The sequence below is a fragment of the Apium graveolens genome, chromosome 9 (assembly GCF_009905375.1).
Source record: "Apium graveolens cultivar Ventura chromosome 9, ASM990537v1, whole genome shotgun sequence".
NCBI lineage: Eukaryota > Viridiplantae > Streptophyta > Magnoliopsida > Apiales > Apiaceae > Apium > Apium graveolens.
The window spans coordinates 211,490,961-211,514,791 of NC_133655.1; the positions used below are offsets into that span (position 1 = coordinate 211,490,961).

Genomic DNA, 23,831 nt, shown 5'->3' on the forward strand with positions numbered 1-23,831 from the left:
GTGTTATACTGAAAATATAAGGAACAATAAGTAAGAGTGAGCCAAAAATGCCCAACAAGTATCATATTTTAGTTTCCAGATATCTGTATCAAAATAAACCATTGGAAATAAATTTTCAAATTATTTTATAAACACCCTTGTTCGTTTAAATAGTTGAACAAATAAAACACCGGCCTTTATTAGCCTTTCATCGTAAATCATATTTCTTTATAAAAGAACAATGAACCTTTCACTGATTCATCTCCTCAATCAGTTATTTGTTTGTTTTTGTAATCATAATTCTTTCCAAGAAGGAATATCGTTAATGGCGATCAACAATAAATTAGACTAGACACTAGATCAACGTTCGCACCTATACCCTACTGATCAGTCAGGATACAATGCAAATCTATACCTACCTGTATAGATCCATTCGGATACCCAGGCACTATGGCCCAATATCAGGGGTCCGGTCCATCCCTGACCCTTAGGGTCTAGTCCATCTTTGGCCTTATCGTAACCATCCAGTCTGTGGAGTATTTTGATGAAAACCAATTTTTGTTAAACCATCACGATTCAGGGTTCACAAATAACCCGGAACAATAGGTATTTTCTCAAGAGCTCACAACTCATAATAGGGAACAAGAACAGAAGGTACTTGCATAATTAAACGTAATTGCAGCGAAATGTAAAACATTTAACTATTCTGAATTTAGAATAGGGAAGAAATACTCGCCTCAATTGATATCCCTCCGATCTTTAACTATCTGCCATATCACTTATCTGTGTTTTCATCGACAGGCTATCTGACCCTTCTTGTCAATCACCACCCTATATTCATCTTATCCATGTATTTACTCGTCTCATGTTTTTAATATAGACAAGCTTTACTCTTAATCTCTCTGTCTAATTTTGAATGCCTCTAACTATGTGTATCTATCATAAAAGATACCATTTCAATTATCCGACGATATATAATTGTCTAGTCTATACGTTTATCCTTATCGTCTACCCACCGATAATAATAGATAAGTATCACATTTCAATCAGATAACGTGTAAGAGACACGTGGACTCACAATTTTAACACGTGAACACATAAGGCTTATCTTATAATTCAGGTAACATATGTTTCAGTTCGTCAAAACATTCGATTCGGTACGTTTAAAACTGAAATCGAGACGAAATACGACCTTTTGATAATTACGCGACTAAAAAATGTTTACAAAATCAAGTGACCTTTGGAAACGAAAGATTTTATGTCTCGAAAGTATTTTAGTAGAAGCAGAATATTTTTTCGAGTCTAGACGCGTTCGTTTTGTTTTAAACGGACGAACAATTTATTTATTATGAATTAAATAACAATAATATTATTAATAATAATATTAATCAAATTTTAAATACCATTACATAATTTTAAAAGTTCAAAATAATTTTTAAATTATTACTTGGCTTAATTATAAATAATCATATTGTATTTAACTATTTATAAATAAAATTAATTAATTAAATGAATTAATCAATTAATTAAATTTATAAATAATTATTTAAAATAAATTATAAATAATTAAATCAAATTTTGATTTTTGAAAATAATAAGGAAAATAATTTCCTGGAATTAAAAATAATGTAGTTAATTATTTAAATAATTAACTAAATAAATTTTGAATTAAAAATAATTTTGGAATTATTTTAAAAATACTGTTCCAGAAACATTTTTCTGAAACCAGTTTGAACTCAGGAGGATTGAACGGCGGGGAAGGCTGGCGGGACGTTACCCGAGAAGGATGAACACGTCGCCGGAGTTGTGGATTTCCAAGATTCCAGCCGACGTCCGGCGGTCCAATCCCGACCAAAACAGCTTCTTTATATCCGTTTTTTATGCTCAATCGATCCAAAACATTCCAGGAACTCGAATACAACCTTAGTATCAACTACTAATATCAGAATCATTCACAGCGGCCAAAATCATCAGAAATCCGGTGAAGTTCTGGTTAAAAAAACGAATTCAATCAACCCTTAACCAATTTCAATGAGTTATATGGGGAATTAAAGCTTAGGATCTGCTGAATCTAATCCTTATATCCACATCTTCTAATAATCAACAATTAAAACGAAAAGATCGAATTAAAATTTTCAAAAATCTATGAATTCGACTTAATGCTTCCAGGAATCATTCGATACAAATAAATATATAAATCAATTGCAAATCACATCAGGAAACTATCCCCATCATCAAAATCAATCAATAACCCTAAAATCAAAATTCCCCAATTCGAACTATGAACTCTAAAATTGAATTTTAAAAATTACCAGCCTGATATAATTTTTAATGATATAATTAGATTGTACTCTTCAAGATCTTCAATTTGACTACAAATATGACCTACTTTGCTCCCAGATCATTGCAAAATCATGCTTTGATTCTCAAGAGCACATGAAGAGCATAAACCCTAATTTTGAGAAAATTTCTGATTTATATATATATTCTGATTTTTTTAATAATTAAATAATGATTAAATAACAATTAAATTGTATTTATAGTTAAAAAAATAATAACGCCAAAATTATTTAGGGTCTAATTATATCATTTAATAAAAATAATTAGCCCAAAATTAATAATTAATGTGGAATAATTTTTAATCCAATAAATACAAAAATTATGCCAAAATTTCCCAAAAATTATGAATAATTCAAAAATGCAAAGACATGAAATATTTGAAAGTCCCATGATTTTATAAAAATCAATATATGATTTTTGTGGGGGTTTTGAGCACTCACAGGGGCCCAAACAAATCATTTTTCACTAAACCAATTTTTTTCTAAATTAACTGGATGTTCAGAATATCAATATGGTATAGACCATATTAGGCAAAATAAAGCCAATTATTTTATATGAAATATTAGCTATTAAAACAAAGTCTGGGTCGTATAACTTTTGATATAAAAATATCTAACACATAACAAAATATCCGAAAAATAACCCGAACCACACAGAACATATATAGCACATAATAGATACCATTCTATGATCAATCATAATTTATAATATCATAAATCACATAATACTCTTTTAACATGATACAAAATAGTCAAAATTTTCCGGTCGTTACAATGACTCCGGAAGCCTTTAATTTTATTGAGATCAATGGTTTGGATCTAATGAATGAGCATTTTTGCAAAAGGATGGCTCAAAATGTCTTTTTTTAAATCACAAACACAAAGGTGTTGTAATATTAAAATTTGTTTTATAATTTCTAAATGATACGTATGTCATTAAATAAACAACAATCATTATTAGTAATATTATATTCTTAATATTTTAATATAAGGAAAACACATTTTTAACCTATATAAATTAGTATACCAATTTTTATTAAAATATATTATTATGAAAATATATTTTATCTTAAATTTAAATAACAATTAAAAATAAATATCAAAAAAGAATACCATATAAGTTAAATTATAATATTTTAAAAATTATCCATAAATCCCATATAAATGACAAATTTTTAAACAAACTTGTAACGAAATTCAAGTAATACAATTAAAATATACATAATTATCTTCACAACTTATCCCCATCTCACTATCTCACACTCATCCAAACAGTAGAATTTAAGTAGTCGATGCCAAATCTGAAAATAAATAAAATGAAAGACTCATCCAAAAAAGACTCATCCGAACACACATATATAAATCTTTGTTTTTTATATATCTCGTGTAATAGACAGACCAAATCAAAGGTTACTTGTTCGAACGAGAAACCCTGTTTTAACTTGGAGCAACATATACATACACACATCTATCTTATATAAGCAGATGTTCAAGTGTAATTAGCTACTAGTTGAACTAAACATGGCTCAGAAACCTCAATTTCTGCTCAAGGAGCTTGGATCCAAGCTTCATAATTTACCCTCTTCTAAAGACACTCTCATCAAGCTCTTAAAGGTACCATTTTCCTCTATTTTTATTTTCAAGATTTAGGTTTTTAGGGTTTTCTTGGAACTTTATTTTGTGCTTAATTGTTGTTTTTTTGGGTAAATTAGTGATCTTTTTGGTGAATTCTTGGTTGGTTTTGAGAAAAGTTTGAATCTTTAGCTTCAATTAGGGCTTGTAATGCATACTGTATTTGTCTTCTTGTTGCTGAGTTGTAAATCTTGGGTGAATTGTAAGTTAAAGTTGGTTTGAAAGGATGTAGCTTTTCGGGTAATTTTATGTTAAAAATTTGAATATGGTTGAAGAAAAAGATTGATTTTAAGCCTTTATGGTGCTCCAATTCACTTAATCTGGGTTGGTTTTGAGAAAAGTTTGAATCTTTAGCTTCAATTACGGTTTGTAATGCATGCTGAACTTGTCTTCTTGATGTTGAGCTGTAAATCTTGGGTGAATTGTAAGTAAGAATTGGTGGTTTAAAAGGATGTAGCTTTTTGGGTAATTTTTTGTTTAAAATTTAAATATGGTTGCAGAAAAATATTGCTGTTAAGCCTTCATGGTGCTCCAATTCACTTTTTCTTGGTTGGTTTTGAGAAAAGTTTGAATCTTTAGCTTCAATTACGGTTTGTAATGCTTGCTGTCCTTATCTTCTTCTTGTTGAGTTGTAAATCTTGGGTTAAGTTAGAATTGGTTTAAAAGGATTTAGCTTTTCGGGTAATTTTTGTTTTGAAATTTAATTATGTTTGAAGAAAAAATTGCTTGGAAACCTTCATGGCACTCCAATTCACTTAGTTTAGTGGTTAAGGCGTTATTATATATAGATTTTCGAAATTTACTATTGTTTTTGTTGTGAAGTATGCAAGATTATTTTATTATATTTCTATAGTGCACTGTTTTTTTGAGTATGAGAAGAAATTGTACGTAATGTAAAGGAAGGTACAATTAATTATTTAAATGAAGTAATAGTTGGAAGGTAGCACCATCTCCGGCTTGCTGCCCGAATTTCTCCCCACTTAAAAGCAGGGGGTGTTGGAAGACTCTCCATGTTGTGACAGTTCTGCTCAGAGAAAAATTAGATCCACTACATTTAAGAGTGCATTAAATGTAAAAGATTGTGTAAAATGACAAAAATTGTTTCTAGAAACTGCTCCTTTATTTTGCTACCTTTCTTTGCAATATGTATCTGTTACTTGGTCCAGATTTGAATTGGAAATGGAAGTGTCAGTGCTACAACAAATATAATTTGAACTGCTGTATAAAGTATTTCGAGGTTAACGAATACTATTGACCTTGCTTTTGCATAAATTCTGCCCCCGCTACATTTTGTTTGGTTTCCGATGCATTATTTTTACTTCAGCACCTGGTTTATTGTCAATCCTTAAGAAATTTTGGGCTAAAAAAGTTTTTTAACTATCGGGAAGCTAATAGAACTATAAGGAATCAAAGATTATTAGGAATATTCAGCGGCATGCTATTCATTTTTTAGTTATCTGGGCCAGAGTTTTTGAGAGTTGGCATTCCATGGGGAGTTGTATTTTGCCACCTCTCTGGCAGTATTTACTTAAGAATAGATTTATATGTGTGTTTCTTAGTAAATATAAAGAAGTCTAAGCCTATATGCAAGTAGATGAAACAATTGGAATGATAATGTGAACAAATGAAATGAGATGATGATGTGAACAAATTAAATGAAGCAGCAGTTAATGTACAAAGATACAGTGGATTATATTGTATTGGTATTTTTTCTGTACATATAAGGAAGACAAAGTACATTAAAAAAATAAAATCTGAATCCAGTTGATTAAATCCAAGCTAATGGGCACAATCTAATGAACAAAACCTTACATATGTAAAGTTATGCATGAAGTAAAAGGAAATTTTATGATAACTGGAAATCTATGTCTTTAACATTAAAATTTTTTTCTTAGCACATTGTGCTCTTCTGTCTCAATTTTTTATTTTTTAATTTACCATTCGTTCTTACTGTTCTGAAATGGCTGATCTTATTAAACAATCGACTTCCATAGGAAGAAAAATTTAATATTACTTTCTAATTTTAATACTTGTAACAATACTGATTAGAGAAAGGTAATGTCGCTTGTGATTTGAAGTTCTGATTTTTACTTGGCATCTTTGTTTGTTTAGAGGAAATATGAATCAGGTATTGCAAGTTGACTTAGTTTACACATGCCATTTCTCTCATCCCTGTCTTTTTTATTTGTTTATTATTTTTAATATAAAGAGAATGTAGTTATTCTGCGTTTCTACGTAATAGACTCTGATATACACATGGCTTGTTGTGCAGGAAGCTGCAGCCACCCTTTCTGAGATTGATCAGTCGCCTCCGAAGTCTGTGTTAATGTCCATGCAACCTTTTTTAGATTCCATTGTGAAACCGGAACTGTTAAAGCATCAAGATCGAGAAGTTAAGCTTCTTGTTGCAACCTGTATATGCGAGATAACCCGGATCACTGCACCTGAAGCTCCTTACAGTGATGACATTTTAAAGGTTGTCAAGAATATAATTGTAGCTGTTACTGGCTAGGTCTGGGCATTACTGTTATCATCACAAAATCATTTGATATTAAACCTCATGTCTTAATGTTTCAGGAAATATTTCGTTTGATCGTAAGCACCTTTAGTGGGTTAAGTGATACAAGTGGTCCATCATTTGGAAGGAGAGTTGTTATCTTGGAGACTCTAGCAAGATATAGGTCGTGTGTTGTGATGCTAGATCTTGAATGTGATGACCTGGTTAAAGAGATGTTCAGTACGTTTTTGGCTGTTGCCAGGTAGGTTTTTTCTCGTAAAGATTTTTCGGATTTTGTTCTCCAATATGAACACTACTATTTCTTGTCACCGTTCTCAATGTTATTTGATCAGTCCAGAGTAGTTCCTTATATTTTGATAATACTTTGGCTACAATTCTCTATTTCATGTTAAGTCAAGTATCACCCTGTGTTATATGTACAAAGTTGCATAATTCTCTTTCTTTTTTCGGGAGAGTTACATTCTTAGATGTATTTTTCTGTGCTGTTATAGCAGTGGAATTTTTTTTCAGCTTCCTAAAATTTTTTAGGGTTATTAATTTCAGTCAGACTCCTTTTTCTGATTCTTGGCACAGCGATCTCCGTCTGTTGTCTTAATGTCTTCTAATCTTATGTCCCCGTGGATAATACCCGGTTTTTTATTTTTTTCGTGGTTACTAGTTCTGAACACTAGGAATTAAGGGGAGAACTGATAGAAACCCACACACATTAGCAAACGCATTGGAGGATAAAATAATTAGTCAACTTGCACATGTTGTTCCTCAACTAAATAATTTGATTGAGTTTATTTATGTATAAAAAAGAGAATAGTTCCTTATGGATCTGTTGATCTTATCTGGAATCCACCAAAGCATGATCCATGCTTTCACGTCAATTCACAAGAATTCATTCTATTGAGCTGAACCTTTTTCTTGTTGAAAATTAGAAAGGATAATCTTTTCTTTGACTATCCTTGATTGACCAACTGCTGCTATTAATGCTCCTTTTGGCTTTGTGTTTTTTTTTTTAACTTGGTGGGGGTCAACAACCACACACACATATTGCTTCTATAATAGTTGGTACTTTTTAACTTAATGTTTCACTTTGTATATAATTCTTCTCATGATTCTTATAAAGATCATGTTTCCCCTTGTTTTTTTTCCAGGCTTGTAAATCATAAGTAGTAGGCAACGAGTTTTGACTCAATTCAGAAAATAGCTTAGCCAGGCTCTTAATCGTATTTTCAACTGTGATTAATTAACTCCGTTCTTTCTTGCACGCATTGCAGTGATGGGCATCCGGAGACTGTTTTGAGCTCAATGCAAACTATTATGGTGGTTCTTTTGGAGGAGAGCGAGGAAATTCAAGAGGATCTCCTACTTGTTATATTGTCCGTTTTAGGCCGGAATAAAAATGTACTCACATCTGCTTCTTGTGAACTTCGTGTTACTACCACTATAACATGATTTTGTTATTGCTGATTACATAAATTTATTTGTTGATACTACAATTTTAGGATGTTACAAAGGCTGGGAGAAGACTTGCTATGAATGTTATAGAGCAATGTAGTGGAAAACTTGAGCCTGGCATAAAGCAGTTTCTTATATCATCAATGTCAGGTGACAACAGGTCGTTGGATTGTCAAATTGACTACCATGAAGTTATGTATGATATCTATCGTTGTGCTCCTCAAGTATTATCTGGAGTTGTTCCATACCTTACAGGAGAGCTACTGGTAAGCACAAGAATGTAGTTGCTTTTTTTTGTGACTATCATTTCCATGGTTGTCACGTCGATAAGTCGAATCGAGGGAGGTCCAGCTTGTCGACTAGTCGACATATTAATATTAATTAATATATAATTTATAATAATATATCTTATATCCGTGGTTTCCTACAAAAAAATGCTAATACTCTAATACTTATATGTATACCAATCACAAAATAGATATGTTAATTACAAATATATTTCTTTTCCTGATGTACACACATAAAACGCTAACTGTACCAGTATATGAACAAATATATAAACAGATTACATGTATATACAATTTTAATCAATTTAAACATACACACAAAGATATATAAACTGAGATTAGTATGCTGATTATTGCTGGGTGGGTTTTTAGAATTTATAGTTTAGTCGATAAGTCGAGCGATTAGTCGACCAAGTCGATCAACTAGTCGACAATTTGCAAGTTGACCTCTCCGGTCGATTGTCTCAAACCGACTAGTCAACTAGTCATCGACTAGTCGAGCACCATGACAACAATGATCATTTCCAAGTGAGTTTTTAGTGTAGAAAAACTCTACCCTCAACCTGAATGAGAAGGGTAGTTTGGCCTATTCACCTGTCTTTTGTCAAATTTTTACTTTTTTTACCCCGTCCACATAAGTATGTTTGGTCCAGTAATGCACGCACTTTTAGCGAGTAATTTCTTGGCTTTGGTTGCATACTCTTGACAGACGGACAATATAGATATTAGGCTGAAGGCTGTACGATTAGTTGGTGATCTATTTGCACTCCCAAAATCTGCTATCTCTGAAACATTTCTGCCAATCTTTTCCGAGTTCCTGAAGAGGCTGACTGACAGAGTTGTAGAGGTTCGGATGTCTGTCCTTGAATATGTAAAAAGATGTCTACTGTCAAATCCTTCAAGAGCTGAGGCACCTCAAATTATCTGTAAGAAACACTAAATTCTTTTACCTACCTACTTCATTTAAAATTATTTGACATCAATATGTGAATATTTTTCAGCTGCCCTATTTGACCGGCTGTTGGACTATGACGCAAACGTTCGTAAACAAGTTGTTGCAGTTTTGTGTGATGTGGCATGTTGCTCCCTGACTTCTGTTCCAGTTGAAACTGTAAAACTTGTTGCTGAACGTCTCAGGGATAAATCGGTATACATCACCTTTTCCAATTTTAGAGTGCCGTTTTCTCCCTATGGCGCCAGTTTTTGATTGTATACTGTAACTTGTAAATTTGTTCTCTCTCAGCTTCTTGTGAAAAAGTATACCATGGAGAGGCTGGCCGAGATTTATAACAACTATTGCCTGAAGTGTTCTGATGGTTCGTATACAAGTGCTGATGACTATGATTGGATTCCTGGGAAGATTCTAAGGTGTTTTTATGACAAAGATTTCAGGCAAGATATAGTATTTTGTTACAAAAACATACAAACATATATTTTTCTCCTTACTATGGAGATATCTGTCTAGATATTGATCTGTGATGATATTGATGATACCAAACAACATACTTGAACACTTAATCTAACTCCACAGGTCAGATGCTGTCGAGCCTATTCTATGCTCATTATTGTTTCCCAGTGAGTTTTCTGTTAAAGATAAGGTTAGAAACTGGGTCAAAGTTTTTTCGAAATTTGACAAAGTTGAGATTAAGGCTCTTGAAAAAATACTGGAGCAGAAGCAAAGGTTTGTTACATGTAGAACTATAAAACAGTTTTACACTTATTGTTCATCTATCTTTTGCAGTAATGTATTTGGTGATTTTTCTAATTTGGTTTTCAGGGTACAGCAAGAGATGCTTAGGTATCTTTCCATAAGGCAGATGCATCAGGTATTCACTTTGAATGCTCTTGTCAACACAATAGAAAAATATTCTTATTGTCATATAAGGAAAGAGTGAGAAATACTATTTGTTATATTACTTTCCTGCTTGGTACACTTCAAAAATGATAGGTGTACCATGTGATCATGTGGAAACCTATGTGAATTAGTGGGAATTGGGCTACTTAAAAAAAGAGAGGGAACTATAAATTCACAATGCCATTCTTGATCACGTGCAGGACAATGATGGTCCAGAGTTCAGGAAAAAGGTTCTGGTGTGCTTCCGGATTATGTCTCGATGTTTCATAGATCCAGGAAAAGCAGAGGAGAACTTTCTGATACTTGATCAATTAAAAGATGCCAACGTTTGGAAGATATTGACTATTCTACTTGATCCAAATACTACATGTCTACAAGCTTGTCGTTCTCGGGTATGGATATTAATTTGGGCATAATTTTTACCATCTTTGTGTGGGATGACTGTCAGTGAACAATATAGTTCCGTAATGATCCCAAAACATTAATTTTCTGCAGGACGACGTACTTAGGATCCTTGGTGAAAAGCATAGACTCCATGAGTTTTTAGGCGCTCTCTCGATGAAATGTTCATATCTGCTGTTTAACAAAGAATATGTCAAAGAAATCCTTGAAGAGGCTAATATGCAGAAATCTACTGGAAGTGCAGAGTCTATTTTGTCCTGCATGAATTTACTTGTGGTACAACTTTTATCTAGTATATTACTTTCAAAGTTTAGTACGTCCAGTGATCTTATCGTGATTTGTGGTAGTTCTCTTTGCATGTTTTAGGATTCCATGATATGGAAATGTGTTATATGACTAAATATCTAAGATATAAGAATCTCTTCTGCGTCCATGAACAGATTCAGTGTATGCAAATGAGGCATTTTCCCACAACCTCATTATCCATGTGTTTGTATCCGGGTATCTATTATAGTTATGTTATGTAATTTGGTAATTATTTTTTGTTATTAGTAGCTTTTTATTTGCTCTATTATGAGAATAATCTAAATTTATTATCCGATGACAATATTTCACTGGATTAAACAATTTTTTAATACAAAATAAATTATCAAATATTAACTTTTTATACAATTATAATAAAATTTCAGAGTAAATTAAAATTCTAAATATTTATTGTTGTAAAATATTTTGGACATCCATTATTTGAATGTCCAGGTCATTCACCGTGTGGATGTGGGTATACGGTCCCAGCTTACACTCCCTTGATTATATTCTTACATGTATTTTTCTGGAATAAGCTATTTGTGCTAATGTATTTGGCCCATTATATCTATAAAATCTAAAATGTAATTTTATTGGAGCTGATATTTTTGCTATTTCTTGCATGCAAAACACGAAATGGACCAAGTTTTTTTTGATACAATTTTTACTCGCTATAATTCAGATTTTTGCTTGCTCCATTCCGTCGGTGCTTAGTGGGATTGAAGAAGATGTTGTACACCTCCTTGAAGATGAAAATGAAGTAATAAAGGAAGGTGTTTTACATGTTCTAGCAAAGGCTGGTGGAACCATTAGAGATCAACTGCGAATTTCATCTAGGTACAAAAGCTAAGTTATGTATTTAGTGATGTCAAGAATGCATAAATAGCTAGCCGTGTAATTTTATAGATAAATTTAAGAGTTCTGAACAAATATATCCATGTATTTATAAACATTTTTGGTTATCTCTGTAGCTCACTGGATCTTATATTGGAAAGAATATGTTTGGAGGGTAGTCGAAGGCAGGCCAAGTATGCTGTACATGCACTAGCAGCAGTAACAAAGGATGATGGGCTTATGTCACTCTCTGTTCTATACAAGGTTCTTCCTACCTTAATTGCACAGCACTTGTAGATTAACTCCACCTCTATTGATTATCAAGTTGTGACATCTTCCCGGCTCACTGTGCAGAGGCTATTGGATATGTTGAATGAAAAGAAACATTTACCTGCTGTGCTACAATCTCTAGGATGCATAGCTGAAATAGCGATGCCTGTTTTTGAAACAAGAGAAAGTGAAATTGAAACTTTTATAAAAAAGGAGATTCTAGAGCAAAGTCATGTATGCATCCCTAAATTTTCATATAATTGTAATAATCCTCATGGTTTCCATGCAAGCAACTCTTATAAACAGTGTCATTGCTGCAGATAGTGGAGGACAAAGCAAAAGAAAGTTGGGATGAGAGAAGTGAATTGTGCTCCTTGAAGGTCATTTTGTTTGAGCGTTGTAAATTTATTAGTTCTGAAGTATTTAAATTTCTTCTAGTATTTTTCTGCAAAAATAACTCTGTAACTGTTGTGTAAATTCTTTCTTTGTTGATGCACCACCTGGATAAATTTCTTACTCATAGTCATTGCTATGGGCCTTAAATGTTTTCTTATGCAGATATTTGCATGTAAAACCTTAGTGAAGAGCTACTTGCCTATCAGAGATGCTAACCTTCGTCTGGGAATTGAAGACTTGATGGCGATGCTCAGAAATATACTTTCCTTTGGGGAGATTTCGAAGGATATCGTATCAAGGTATATTGACTACTTAAGCAAAATGATGCTAGCGTGGCTCTTAAGAACAAATAAGACTAGTTAAGAGGTTGTTTCTACCATTGATTAATGCCTCCTAACTGCAAAAGGTTTCTTATACTGCATTTTTGTATTCTTTCCATTCTCCAGTTCATTTGCGAAGGCCCATATGAAGCTTGCTGGAGCAAAGTCTATTCTTCGATTATCTAGACAGTGGGATCATATGATTTCCATTGATCTCTTTTACCTGACACTGAAAACTTCAGAGGTCAAGTCTATAATATTTTATACTTAATGCTAAGAGAAATAATATAAAACAACATATTTCTGTTTGTATTTACTTGTACATCCCATACATCTATCGTGGTCGTATTGTATTCTGATTTTAATTGTGGATCTGATTCTTTCAGTATTGTCTCCGGACAAAATTGACAGACTAAACAATGTTTTGAAACTCTTGCTTGATAAATTTAGGTTGATTTCCCCCAAGTTAAGAGACAATTTCTTAGAAAAGTTCACCAATACGTAAAGGACCGGCTTTTGGACCCCAAATATGCCTGTGCCTTCATATTTGATTTAGAACCGCAGCAGACAGATTTCGAAGAGGTATATATCTGATCGATTACTGTATATTTGGTCTTTAAAGCATAAAAAAGCATAGCTGGTAAAGAGATATTGTAGTTGAAAATTTGAGTTTCTTTTCTAATTTTTACAATTTTCTTTGTGTTGATTTCACAGGATAAACATAACCTGTATGATATCATTCAGACGTGTCAGCAAGCGAAAGCCCGACAGTCTGTACAATCTGATGCGGCTTCATCTGTGACTTATCCAGAATCTATTCTCCCATATATTGTCCATGCTATTGCTCATCATTCATTATGTCCTAATGTTGATGAATGTAAAGATATTAAATCATATGAGCCAATTTACAGGTATTGATTAGTTTGATGTTTACAACTCTATGGCCATGTTGAAAAGATAATTAGAAAGATAAAGAAGGTAAAAGAAGTTAAGAAAGATGCTGAAGAAGCATTATTGAATGAAAAAACCCTCCCTCTTTCTTGATTTATGCCATCAATATATAGAATAAGTTTCATCGATTCATAGATGAACAGTTCTGTTTCCTCTGGCTTATGTCTGAACTTAAATGACATCTGTTACAATTGTTGTGCCCGTCCAGTACTTTAGAAGTGTAATTGCTCATCATGCTTATCACAGATGAGCCTGAACTGACTCTTCCGGCCGCCCCCGTCAATATCTGTAACTGTATGTCAAATTAGTCCCTTGATTTCACCACTAATACTAATATCTGTAACTGTATGTGAAATTAGTCCGATCATTCCATCACTAATACTACCAAGGTGAACCGTAAATTCAATGTGTGCATATGAAATAATAGTCTTCACAGTGAAAATATTAATACTTGTAGTTGACAGATTTCTAAGCTCTCACAAGTGAAGTATTGCCGCTGTGTTTTCTTTCTAGGCGATTGTATGTGTTTCTTTCTATGTTGGTGAATGGGGATGAAGATGACAAATCAGAAGATAATATCAACAAGGAGAAAGAGAGTATTTCGATGATAGTTTCAATACTTGAAACTATCAAGCTTTCGGAAGATTCTGTAGATACAACCAAGTCAAAGGTTTGTGTTCAAGCCCCAACTTAGATGGTGCTGCAGGGTTCATATAAAGAAAAATAAAAGCATAACTCTTACCTTGTATTTTCACAATATGAAATTAAAACATAAGGAAGACAATTTAAAAGAAAAGCCGCAACTTCATTCTGATACTAATTATTTTCAGAACTCTCATGGAATCTGCGATCTCGGGCTATCAATCATCAAACGCTTGGGTAAGAAACAAGAGAACCAGCAACACTTACACGTGTCTGCATCCTTGCCTCCTATCCTGTACAAAGAACATGAAACTAAAGAAGTTGAAGCTCAGGTGAGTTATTATTCACTTGATAACAACATTTTTTAATTCAATTTACAAAAACCTGCATGCAAGGGTTAAAATTGAATAGTTTTTTAGATACGACTATTTTGATCGGAATTTGTGTGTTGACTAATTGGGAATTGCATTGACCTCTTTGCAGTATTATATTACTGTCTGGATTTATCTTAATTTAATTTATAAATTCATATGTATTTGGTTGTTTTGGACATTGTGGAGGCCATTTAAGCCGGCCTTAAAAAGGTGGAGAATCTAGATTTCACACCTATCCAAAGGTTTATGTTTAATTTCTGAGTCAATTCTATTGACTTTTCTTCAAAACATTTAAAACCTTGTAAATTCAGTGACCGTTTATATTAAAAAGTATCTTGCTTTTAGTCCCTTGTGTATCATCACTTTTCAATTATTGTTGTATTCATAAATTACAGTTGAAAGTAGTGTGTACTGCTTCCTCTAAAGCGTTAAAGACATTCGTCACGGAATCATCACAGGCCATTATTCTCTTAATACAGTGATAACTCTGGATAGCCTATCACATAATGTTATGGCTTTATAGGATCACATAAAACACCGATATATTGGTACAGGACATTCGTTTCACACCATTAATCCCCATTTAGAGAGTAAACGACTATATATCTTTGGGATTGTTGGAGACCTCGGCAATGGCGAATGTCCGATGACTCTACATGAGTGTTCTTTCTTCCTCCTTTTTTAAATTGATTTTTTTCTGGTATTCAACTGCTGGAGAGCTGGTTGCCAGCCAGAAGTAATGCATTTTGTTATGACATATATGCAATGTGGTCGATACTAGACTCAATGGAATGTGGAAAAGGCGTGCGGGTGAGAGTTATTTTCTGTGATAGCGGTTTAGAGCTATAGATGTCCCTGAAGTGAGTTATTTTGTGATAATGGTTTAGAGCTATAGATGTCTCTCAATTACTCATGATTCATTTAAAATTTCTCATCTTCCATTTTTGATATAACGTATTGTGTTTCAGAATTTAGCAAATGCAGCTCAAGCATGACATTGAGTTTCTTGTTTTCTAATTTGATTGTAGTGTGGAAGTTTATTACTACTTGTTACTTACTTGGGTTGGCACATTAATGTAATAGGTCAATGAAGGGACGACATGGTTAGCTGATGATGGTGTAGTATCACACTTTGAGTCTCTCAGCTTAGAAGCTAATGCAACTGTATGTCCCTTTTCTCTTTAATGCTTTTAGTACACACACACATGAGATGATCTGGACAGAATGTAACCTAATATAATTTTTTTTTTACATTAGGTTCATGTGGGAATTGCTGCCGATGAGGATATAAAAGACAGTGATACTGATGAAAACGAGGTTCCTTTGGGAAAAATGATAAAACGGCTAAGAGCCAAGGGTATGAAGGCAAGAAAAATGATGAAGGATGAGCGTTCACCACTTAAATTAAAATCGAAAAATGATATTGATATCTTGAAAATGGTGAGGGAAATGGATTTGGATAATGCAGGAAATTTGGATAAGGTCGAACCAAGTGGCCATGAATATGTTGGCAAAAAATCTGATATTCAAAAGCATAAAAAGAGCAAGAGAAAGACGAGTGAATCAGCAAATGTTACTATACCAAAACGCCAGAGGTCATCATCTACCCAAGCTCATAATATAGCATCTCCTTCAAGAGCTGTTACAAAAGGAGTATCCAGGCCTTTAGCAGACAGCTTTTCTCAGGAAAGGAAGCTCTCCTCAGAATCCATCGAAATGGATGATAAACTACAGAATGGTTCTGAAGATAAAAGTTCCCAGGAAAATACCAATGAAGCAGCGGAGTCAGACCTGTTGGCATCCAGCGTTTGGAAAAGATCAACCTCCTCATCAAAACTAAAAGGTAGAAGCTCTACCAATGATCGTAACGGGGTTCATAAAGTAGAAGAAAGTTCAGACCATGACCTGGAAGTAAGCTTTCTCACCAGATGAAGTTATTAAATTGAATCATAAGTTATTGATTATCGGTATTTACATATAATTTACCCGTGTGCTTAGAAGCGTAAAAAGCACAGGGACACAGATGGCAAACATACTGGCACCGATAGCCGATCGGGCAAGAAGCGCAAACGGAAAAGCATTGTGGGATTGGCAAAGGTCAGTTTTCCCAATCTGATTCAACCTCCTTTGTCAACTGAGCATGGTTGATGCAAAATGATTTAAATCCTGTGCGACTTTGTTCAACTGCTTTAGTTGTAATTGTTATTTGTTGACAAGTGCTGGTGCTATTTTCAGCAATTGGGTTGGCAAGTAAACACTCAAGAAACTTTACACGATATGCATCCATCAACTTCACCTATTTACTATCCCTGCAAGAATTACAAAGAAACTTTCCAGTTGCAGAAATTTGTTGGATAGACAGCCATCAAATGTATTGTAATTTAACAATAATGTAAAATTTTCTATATGAGTGGCCTGAAAATTGAACTGCCTACTTATAACTTGAATATTGAATTTTAAAGATGAATACATGAGTAGAGATTAGTGATAAAAATTAGGCAAATTTTCAAAAATTGAGACTCAGAAATCATTGGAGCCTCTGATAATCCTATTTCAGTTTTGACCCAGTAACGAGCATGCATAGTCTACTTGATCTTTAGGGCAATATGCATAACCATCTTGCCTATAATCGTCAGATTAAACCCTCAACTCTAACAAACTAATAATTGCGGGTTACCAGTGGCTCTGCATCGTTTAAATTTAAAGCCGATTCAATCTTTAAATCTACAAAAGAAACAAGGGGGACAACACTGTGTGACACTTAAGTGGAATTTGTTGAGATAGAGTGACTAATTTTCCTGTGATTAGTTTATTTCCCTTTTTTTTGCTAGCTATCTGTGGCCTTATCGGGACTGCGGTTAACATTACAACTTCCTTCTTTATCATTTTTTGATGTTACTGGACTTTTGATTGCAGTGCTCTTTAAAGGAAGGGGGACATTCTACCGCTGACTTGATTGACAGCAGGATCAAAATTTGGTGGCCAATGGATAAGCAGTGAGTGATTTATCCTATGAAGATAAAAATTGTTTATATATATGGGCAATTTAAATACTAGAGATGAGGAAAACCAATATAGAGTTTGGCATGTTCTCATGCCTTTGTAAGTGTCAGTCCATTATATAAAAGACTCCTGACACATTTTCTTATGCATCCAAAAAGTTTATCATTGCATATGTTTGCTTCATGCTTTCACTTAGGCAGGGCTGGTTGGTGTGCGTGTGCATAGAAATAATCTTTGCAAATATTTTCCTCATTCAGTTTTTGGCTGTACAAATCATTACCAAAAACTGGAATGACTGGACGTATGATGGACAGAAAAAACTGCAATTATGGATTTCACTTGATGGCAGTCAAGCCTCTTACCTGTTCTGCTATGACAATGATTATTCATTATCTTACCTTTACACTTCCCAAGACATCCTTTGTGGTGTTGCACATTATTTTTTGCGGAGTAGGTTTGGATTAAAGGATTTTTTTTTGATTTATTAGAAATTTATTGTTTTCTTTCATTTGGAACTCCGCAGGTTCTATGAAGGTGTGGTGAAGTCATATGACCAAAATAAGAACAAACATGTGGTAAGTAGTACTGTCATTCCTTTGTTTCTAACTCTTGGGGTTTGGCATTGTATTATTTTTAAGATGCTTCATACTGGTTGTGTACCAGCTAATATATCTTTCTTTGAATTTTATGTGAACAGATAAAATATGATGATGGCGATGTTGAAGTGCTCTGTTTGGACAAGGAACGCTGGGAGCTTGTTGAAAACGCTCGCAAGATGACGAAGGTCTAAATTTTATTTATTTATTTGGTCCTTTTTGAATCTTGTTGGTTTCTGATTTTTTTTTTTAAAATGGAACCCTTCTTTCAGAAAGTAAAGATTTCAAAGAACGGGTCTGCTAAAGGACTGTAAGTACATCCTGCCAATTTGTATTGCTTTTTAGCCACTGAATTTGATACTGATGTTTACTTGGTTACTGGATTAACCTAATATAGATTAATTTCTTATTATATATATAGACTTCTTACTCTTCTCTAATATATGGCAAATTGTGGTAGGGAATTAGTTAAAAATTTGCAGTACATGAACAAGAGGAATCTACTTCTAAACCTTAGACTAATAATCTATCTTACAGAAAAATTTAATTATGAAACTTAAGCAACCAATGAACACAACAAAAACTTTTTTAAAATTTTCAGTTTTTTTTTAAATTGTCAGCATATTCCCTTTTTACTTAAATTATTAGATTATTTACAGGACCCTTAATTTCTATACCACTTTGCATAGACAATCCGAGTAGAACCATTAGCGTCTCATATTAGTAGCAATTTATAAATGCGTTTCGAAGGACTCCACCATGTTGTTTAGGGTATTAGATATTTATTTTGTACTAGATTATGTATTAGTGCAACAAATTAGCTACTTAGCACTAGTTGGCAAGTCAAAAGTAAGTCACGATTAAGTCCTATAAAGTACTACAGATGTATATGCTATTTCTTTATGCAGATGTAGCAGATATCCTGTCCCTACATTCTGACACTCTTAAACTTGAGGCTTTTGTAAAACAATCTGTGAATTAAAGATTTGAAGGAAAATAAACAAGGATCCTAGTGAAACATAACATGCAACAGGGGATGAATTAGGATGGTACTATATGCTAGACAGCTCTCTCTATATCCTTGAGATTAAGGGTCCAAGTCTTAAGGTCCGTCATTCATCATAGTCTGGTGCCGGGGTTGGATGTAATAACTGGTGTCTGGGTGTATCTCACTTCACACTCATCTTGGAAAAAAAAAAGAAATAAGCAAAATGCTTTCTTTTGGAAGCATAAACAAGTGTAAATAGTTTATGGTCATAAGTTACACTCACAAGGAAATGAAGAAAATAATCTAGTACTGTAGTGCTACCTTGTCGTCTATGCTCTGTAACTATTGAACTTTCCTGTTTAGAGAAATCTGCAATCCTGTGGAATATGCTGCTTCTCAGCAATTCGTCAAGTTCTACTTTCTTAAAACAGAAAAGATTTTTGTTTGACATTTCTGACTGGTTATATGTATCTAAGATTTCTTAAGAAGGTATGTTCAAGTTTTATTTAGTTATTCATTATTATTTTTTTGGTGCTTAGATCTAGTGAGAAGAGAAAGAAGTCTTCGGGTGGTTCGAAAGAAAGCAAACAGCCTGTCAAGATGTGAGTAAGATATTGCGTGCAGTCTGAGATATACCCTCTATGTTTACTAATGTCAAAACCCATAATTATCAGATCTCTGTCATCAAAAGTAAGAGGAAAAAGAACTCCAAGGAAAAATTTGAAGCATGGTCAAAAGAGGGTGTCAAAGAGTATTTCTGACGAACTTGGCGAGGATAGAAGACACAGTCCCGGCGGATTAGATTTCGAACCTGTGACGACATTGCAAGCTGAAGACACTGAAACAGGTGAGGTCTCTGATCCAGTTATAAGAATATCATTTACCTTTTGGATATCAATAGGGGCATTTATTTGTAGAACACTTACTATTTCCATATAGATGAATGTCATTACTCAAACCATAAAATGGTATGTCCAAAGTTAACCTCCTGGGATTATTAATTTATATGGACTTGGATGGAGTGTTTGAGTGGACTTGTTGCACAATTTTGACTGTCAACTCTTGCTTCTTAGATTTGTTTTCAAAAAAGAAGTATTCATGTAAGGAAATTTGTTGACTTGAGTTGTCGACCACTTGCAGAAATTTTTGTTGTTTTTCTGTGTTACGATATATGTGCAATTTTCTTGCATGTGCTTTTATAGAAGCTTCAACCAGTCATATGCATGTGCATAATAGCTGCGGCCGTGTAACCAGAGCATCACAGATGTTCACCAAAATTCTAAAGTCGTACATAACAAGACATCACATTTTTACCTGATCCTACTCGCATGGTAATTACCGGATAGTGAATTCCGTGTTTAGACATGAATAATCAGCACAAAGATGATTTATGAAGAGAACAATTATGTTATGTTCCTATGTCTTGCAAGCGTAAGTCTGGGGATGTTAACGAGCATATTATACCTTTATTTGATCATTAGTTAAATGCGAGGAATTTGTTTTATCTGTTCTGAGCAAATGATTACCTAGCACCTGAAGTTATTGCATTATGAATTACCAAGATGTTACATGATTAGTAGTTCAAATTTTAACGGAAGCTTTTTGGATATGCAAAGAGAAACACACATTTGAAATTATAAAAAGCTGAAGATGTAAAGGCTTGGCAAATCTTGGGTAGGTCTTTGAGAAGTAAAGTGATCCAAGAGCATAACAGAAAAATGGATGAAATTGTCTACTACTGTAAGAAGTCTGTAGGGCTAGTATCATTTATATAGGTAGTTTTTTTTAAATCTCAATTATGTAATGTACCACCCTTTGATATTTTCTCTCTTTTCGTTGCCATTCAGATGAGGAGCGAAGTGATAAAATGGAAGAAAATTTAGGCAGTGAGGAGGGTCCTATTAAGCACAAAATTACAGTTTCCAAAGAACGTCAGATAGATGCTGAGGGTGACTCGAGTGATACAGAAAAGTCGAAGGAAGACCCTGATTTGGGAACAAAGAATAAGTACGCAGCAGGCGCCTCTCGTACTCATAGTGGATCCGATGAAAATGTGTCTGATGCAGAAGGGACACAAGAAGAAGCTGTATCAAGTAAAGACCGCAGTGAGGTTGCTATTGAAATGCGGAAATCGGATCAAGAAGTTGACGAAGATGATGCTGATAGTACTCCACTAGGGGTAGATGAATCTGCAATTCCACCTTCATCTACCAAAGATTCTGAAGCAGACATTTCCGACGATGAGCCTCTTGTACTAATCTTCGGATTTCATTAAGCTTTATACTGTTTCACTATCTGCATCTTTCATAACACTAATTTTTTCTGTCGTTTGCAGGAGGTTTGGAAGAGCAGGGTGGTGAAATCACTTGCAGGCAAATAGGTCAGGGATAAGAGCATACTAGTATTTTGACGAAATAAACAGGACAGCAACAGAATGAGGATGTATCAGAGCACCGTGTATTAAAATTACTATACTACGAGAGAAGCTGCCTATGGAGATGTAGTCCCATGTTGTAGTATTAGTATGTAGGTTACGAGTAGGTTTTACCAAATTTGTGTGTTAGGATTTGTCAAACTATTTTGTTAGTGGGTTGTTACTATTTAAGGGTATTTTGCTGGTGGAAAACAGCGGGTATTGTGTTATATTGAGACCACTGAGACTTTGTTTGTTTTGTAAGACTGTATGTGGTGTACAGCTATAGTTGATATATGCTGTAGTGTTAGTCGGAAGTGTACTAGGGTTTAGTTTATTCATGATGTATAAATCTCTAACTAATTACAAAGATAATCTCCTTTCCTGTAGCTCTCTTGTTCTTTAGAATGATTGATCATCTGGTAAAGCAACGCAAGTTTTTAATATTTCTTTAGGGTTTGTCACCTCCCGGTAGACGATGTTGAATTACAGTGAGATGAACAAACATCTATTACTATTGTTTTTGGGTATACGCTAAATTTACTGAATTAGTTTTAGTAATCGAATTATAATAGAAAAAGATATAAAAATTGTTTTGAACTATAACATGTCACTTTTTTTTTTATTTTTCTCAGTTAAAAACTTCTTTAAATATCACACTCTTAGTAATCTAATTATAATAGAAAAAGAAATAAAAGTCATTACCAATTATAACACTTTACTTTTTTAATTTCTCTCAATTAAAACTTCTCTAAATTACACATGCAAGTTTATTTAATAAAATAGGATAATAATATTATAATCACTAATAACTAATAAATTACCTCTTTCAACTACTTAATTGTTTATTTTATTTAATTATTATTTTACATAAAGACTTTGTTAAACTCCTTAACTTTAGCAATCAATAAATTCTTAACTGCTTTACAAGAATAACTTACCATCATCACCCTATTCCTCGACAACAATAACGATTTCTCATAATGCAAAACCTCTTCTTAAAACAATGCAAAAGTCAAAATTATTTACACCTCTAACCAGTAGATGTCGCACCTCTAACCAGTAGCTGTCGCAGATATATTTTTTACGGGTCCACATTAAAAAATATTTGTTTTATATAATTTTAGTATTAATTAAAGACAAATATACTTACATTAAGTATTATCTTACAATTCAATTACATAAACAAAATAGGAAAACATAGACGAAATATTAAAAGTTTGGTAGTCGGTCGATCAGTACTTGCTGGAATTACTTAATTACCCTTACTTAATTATTCTAATTCTAATTATTGGGTCGATCAATTCTAATTGATATTGAAGTCAACTTCTTCTATTACTTTACCAATTTAAATTCTATTCTATATCCAACTCTATATCACTATAATTTATATATTAAATTCAACTTAATGTGACTCGTTAAGATAAAATAATAATATTATCAATTCTCCTAAAAACATTATACTAATGAACTTGGATAAACAAAATAATATATTTTATTTATCCAGGATAAAAAAATATATTATACAATTGATTCATACTAACACAAAACTAAAATAAATACAATTCGATCAATATATATATATATACTAATTATTCAGTCTAAAACAAAATTATCTTATTGATCCAGACTTAAAAAAAATTAAAATTAAACTAAAAATAATTAGTTTAATTTGGTCGATGTATTGGGCATCGGGCTAAATAAAATAATGTAAATCACTGATCCGAGATAAATCAAATTAATATTAGACTAAGTATAATTCGTATCATATTCATGTGAAATAAAAAAATTCAAATTTTATTTAAAACATAATTTTTTTTAAATACACTTAAAAATTATCAATAAAACTATATCGTTCAATCAGTAATATTGCCTTTTTCAAATATCTTTTATATAGTTACAGTTAATCAATTAAGTAATTACCATTATGAAATAATATTTTTTTAAGGTTCCAACATAATGGAGACATTATATTTTTACTCTCAATAAATAATAATTTCATTATAATAATATTTCACCCTTACCAATGTTATCACTTTAAATAAGTTTAAATGTTTTAAAAACACTACTACAAATTTTAACTTGCATAACATTTATTTTTAAACTTGCTTTTAAGTGCTATATAAGCCAGTGCTATGCAAGTAAAAAGTCAATTACATAGCTCTTTTCTATGTGCTATAGTTTAAAGTTATGAACATATATGTTTACTTATATAATTATCACGAAGTTATATCGTTTAAAATTTTAAATGAACAAAATTAAGAATTGAATTCAAGTATTTGT

General features: G+C 32.9%; 1 protein-coding gene across 2 annotated transcripts; it reads left to right on the forward strand.

Moving 5' to 3' along the window:
- Window positions 1-3,701: 3,701 nt before the first annotated feature.
- Window positions 3,702-21,937, forward strand: LOC141684045 (sister chromatid cohesion protein PDS5 homolog A). Of its 2 annotated transcripts, none has more exons than XM_074488872.1 (33): window positions 3,702-3,932; window positions 6,223-6,426; window positions 6,528-6,709; window positions 7,734-7,860; window positions 7,962-8,180; window positions 8,911-9,127; window positions 9,203-9,348; window positions 9,445-9,593; window positions 9,733-9,882; window positions 9,979-10,027; window positions 10,257-10,448; window positions 10,552-10,734; window positions 11,444-11,598; window positions 11,733-11,859; window positions 11,950-12,099; window positions 12,186-12,245; window positions 12,424-12,560; window positions 12,708-12,825; window positions 13,032-13,163; window positions 13,296-13,492; window positions 14,046-14,202; window positions 14,363-14,506; window positions 15,632-15,712; window positions 15,806-16,459; window positions 16,550-16,645; window positions 17,465-17,544; window positions 18,075-18,126; window positions 18,249-18,335; window positions 18,420-18,457; window positions 19,675-19,737; window positions 19,810-19,982; window positions 20,983-21,386; window positions 21,471-21,937. In XM_074488872.1, the coding sequence occupies exons 1-33, from the start codon at window positions 3,840-3,842 to the stop codon at window positions 21,513-21,515; spliced, it is 5,061 nt and encodes a 1,686-aa protein (XP_074344973.1). In that variant the 5' UTR covers window positions 3,702-3,839; the 3' UTR covers window positions 21,516-21,937. The 2 variants fall into 2 exon arrangements, with proteins under 2 accessions (XP_074344973.1, XP_074344972.1); XM_074488871.1 differs by having other exon boundaries at window positions 3,703-3,932; window positions 16,547-16,645.
- The last annotated feature ends 1,894 nt before the right edge of the window (window positions 21,938-23,831 follow it).

Excerpts from the sequence above, each read along its gene's own strand:
- LOC141684045 (XM_074488871.1), top strand. The coding sequence starts at position 3,840 with ATGGCTCAGAAACCTCAATTTCTGCTCAAGGAGCTTGGATCCAAGCTT. Across the intron at positions 10,735-11,443 it reads CCTGCATGAATTTACTTGTG|ATTTTTGCTTGCTCCATTCC; the intron begins GTACAACTTTTA and ends GCTATAATTCAG. Across the intron at positions 12,826-13,031 it reads TGACACTGAAAACTTCAGAG|GTTGATTTCCCCCAAGTTAA; the intron begins GTCAAGTCTATA and ends TGATAAATTTAG.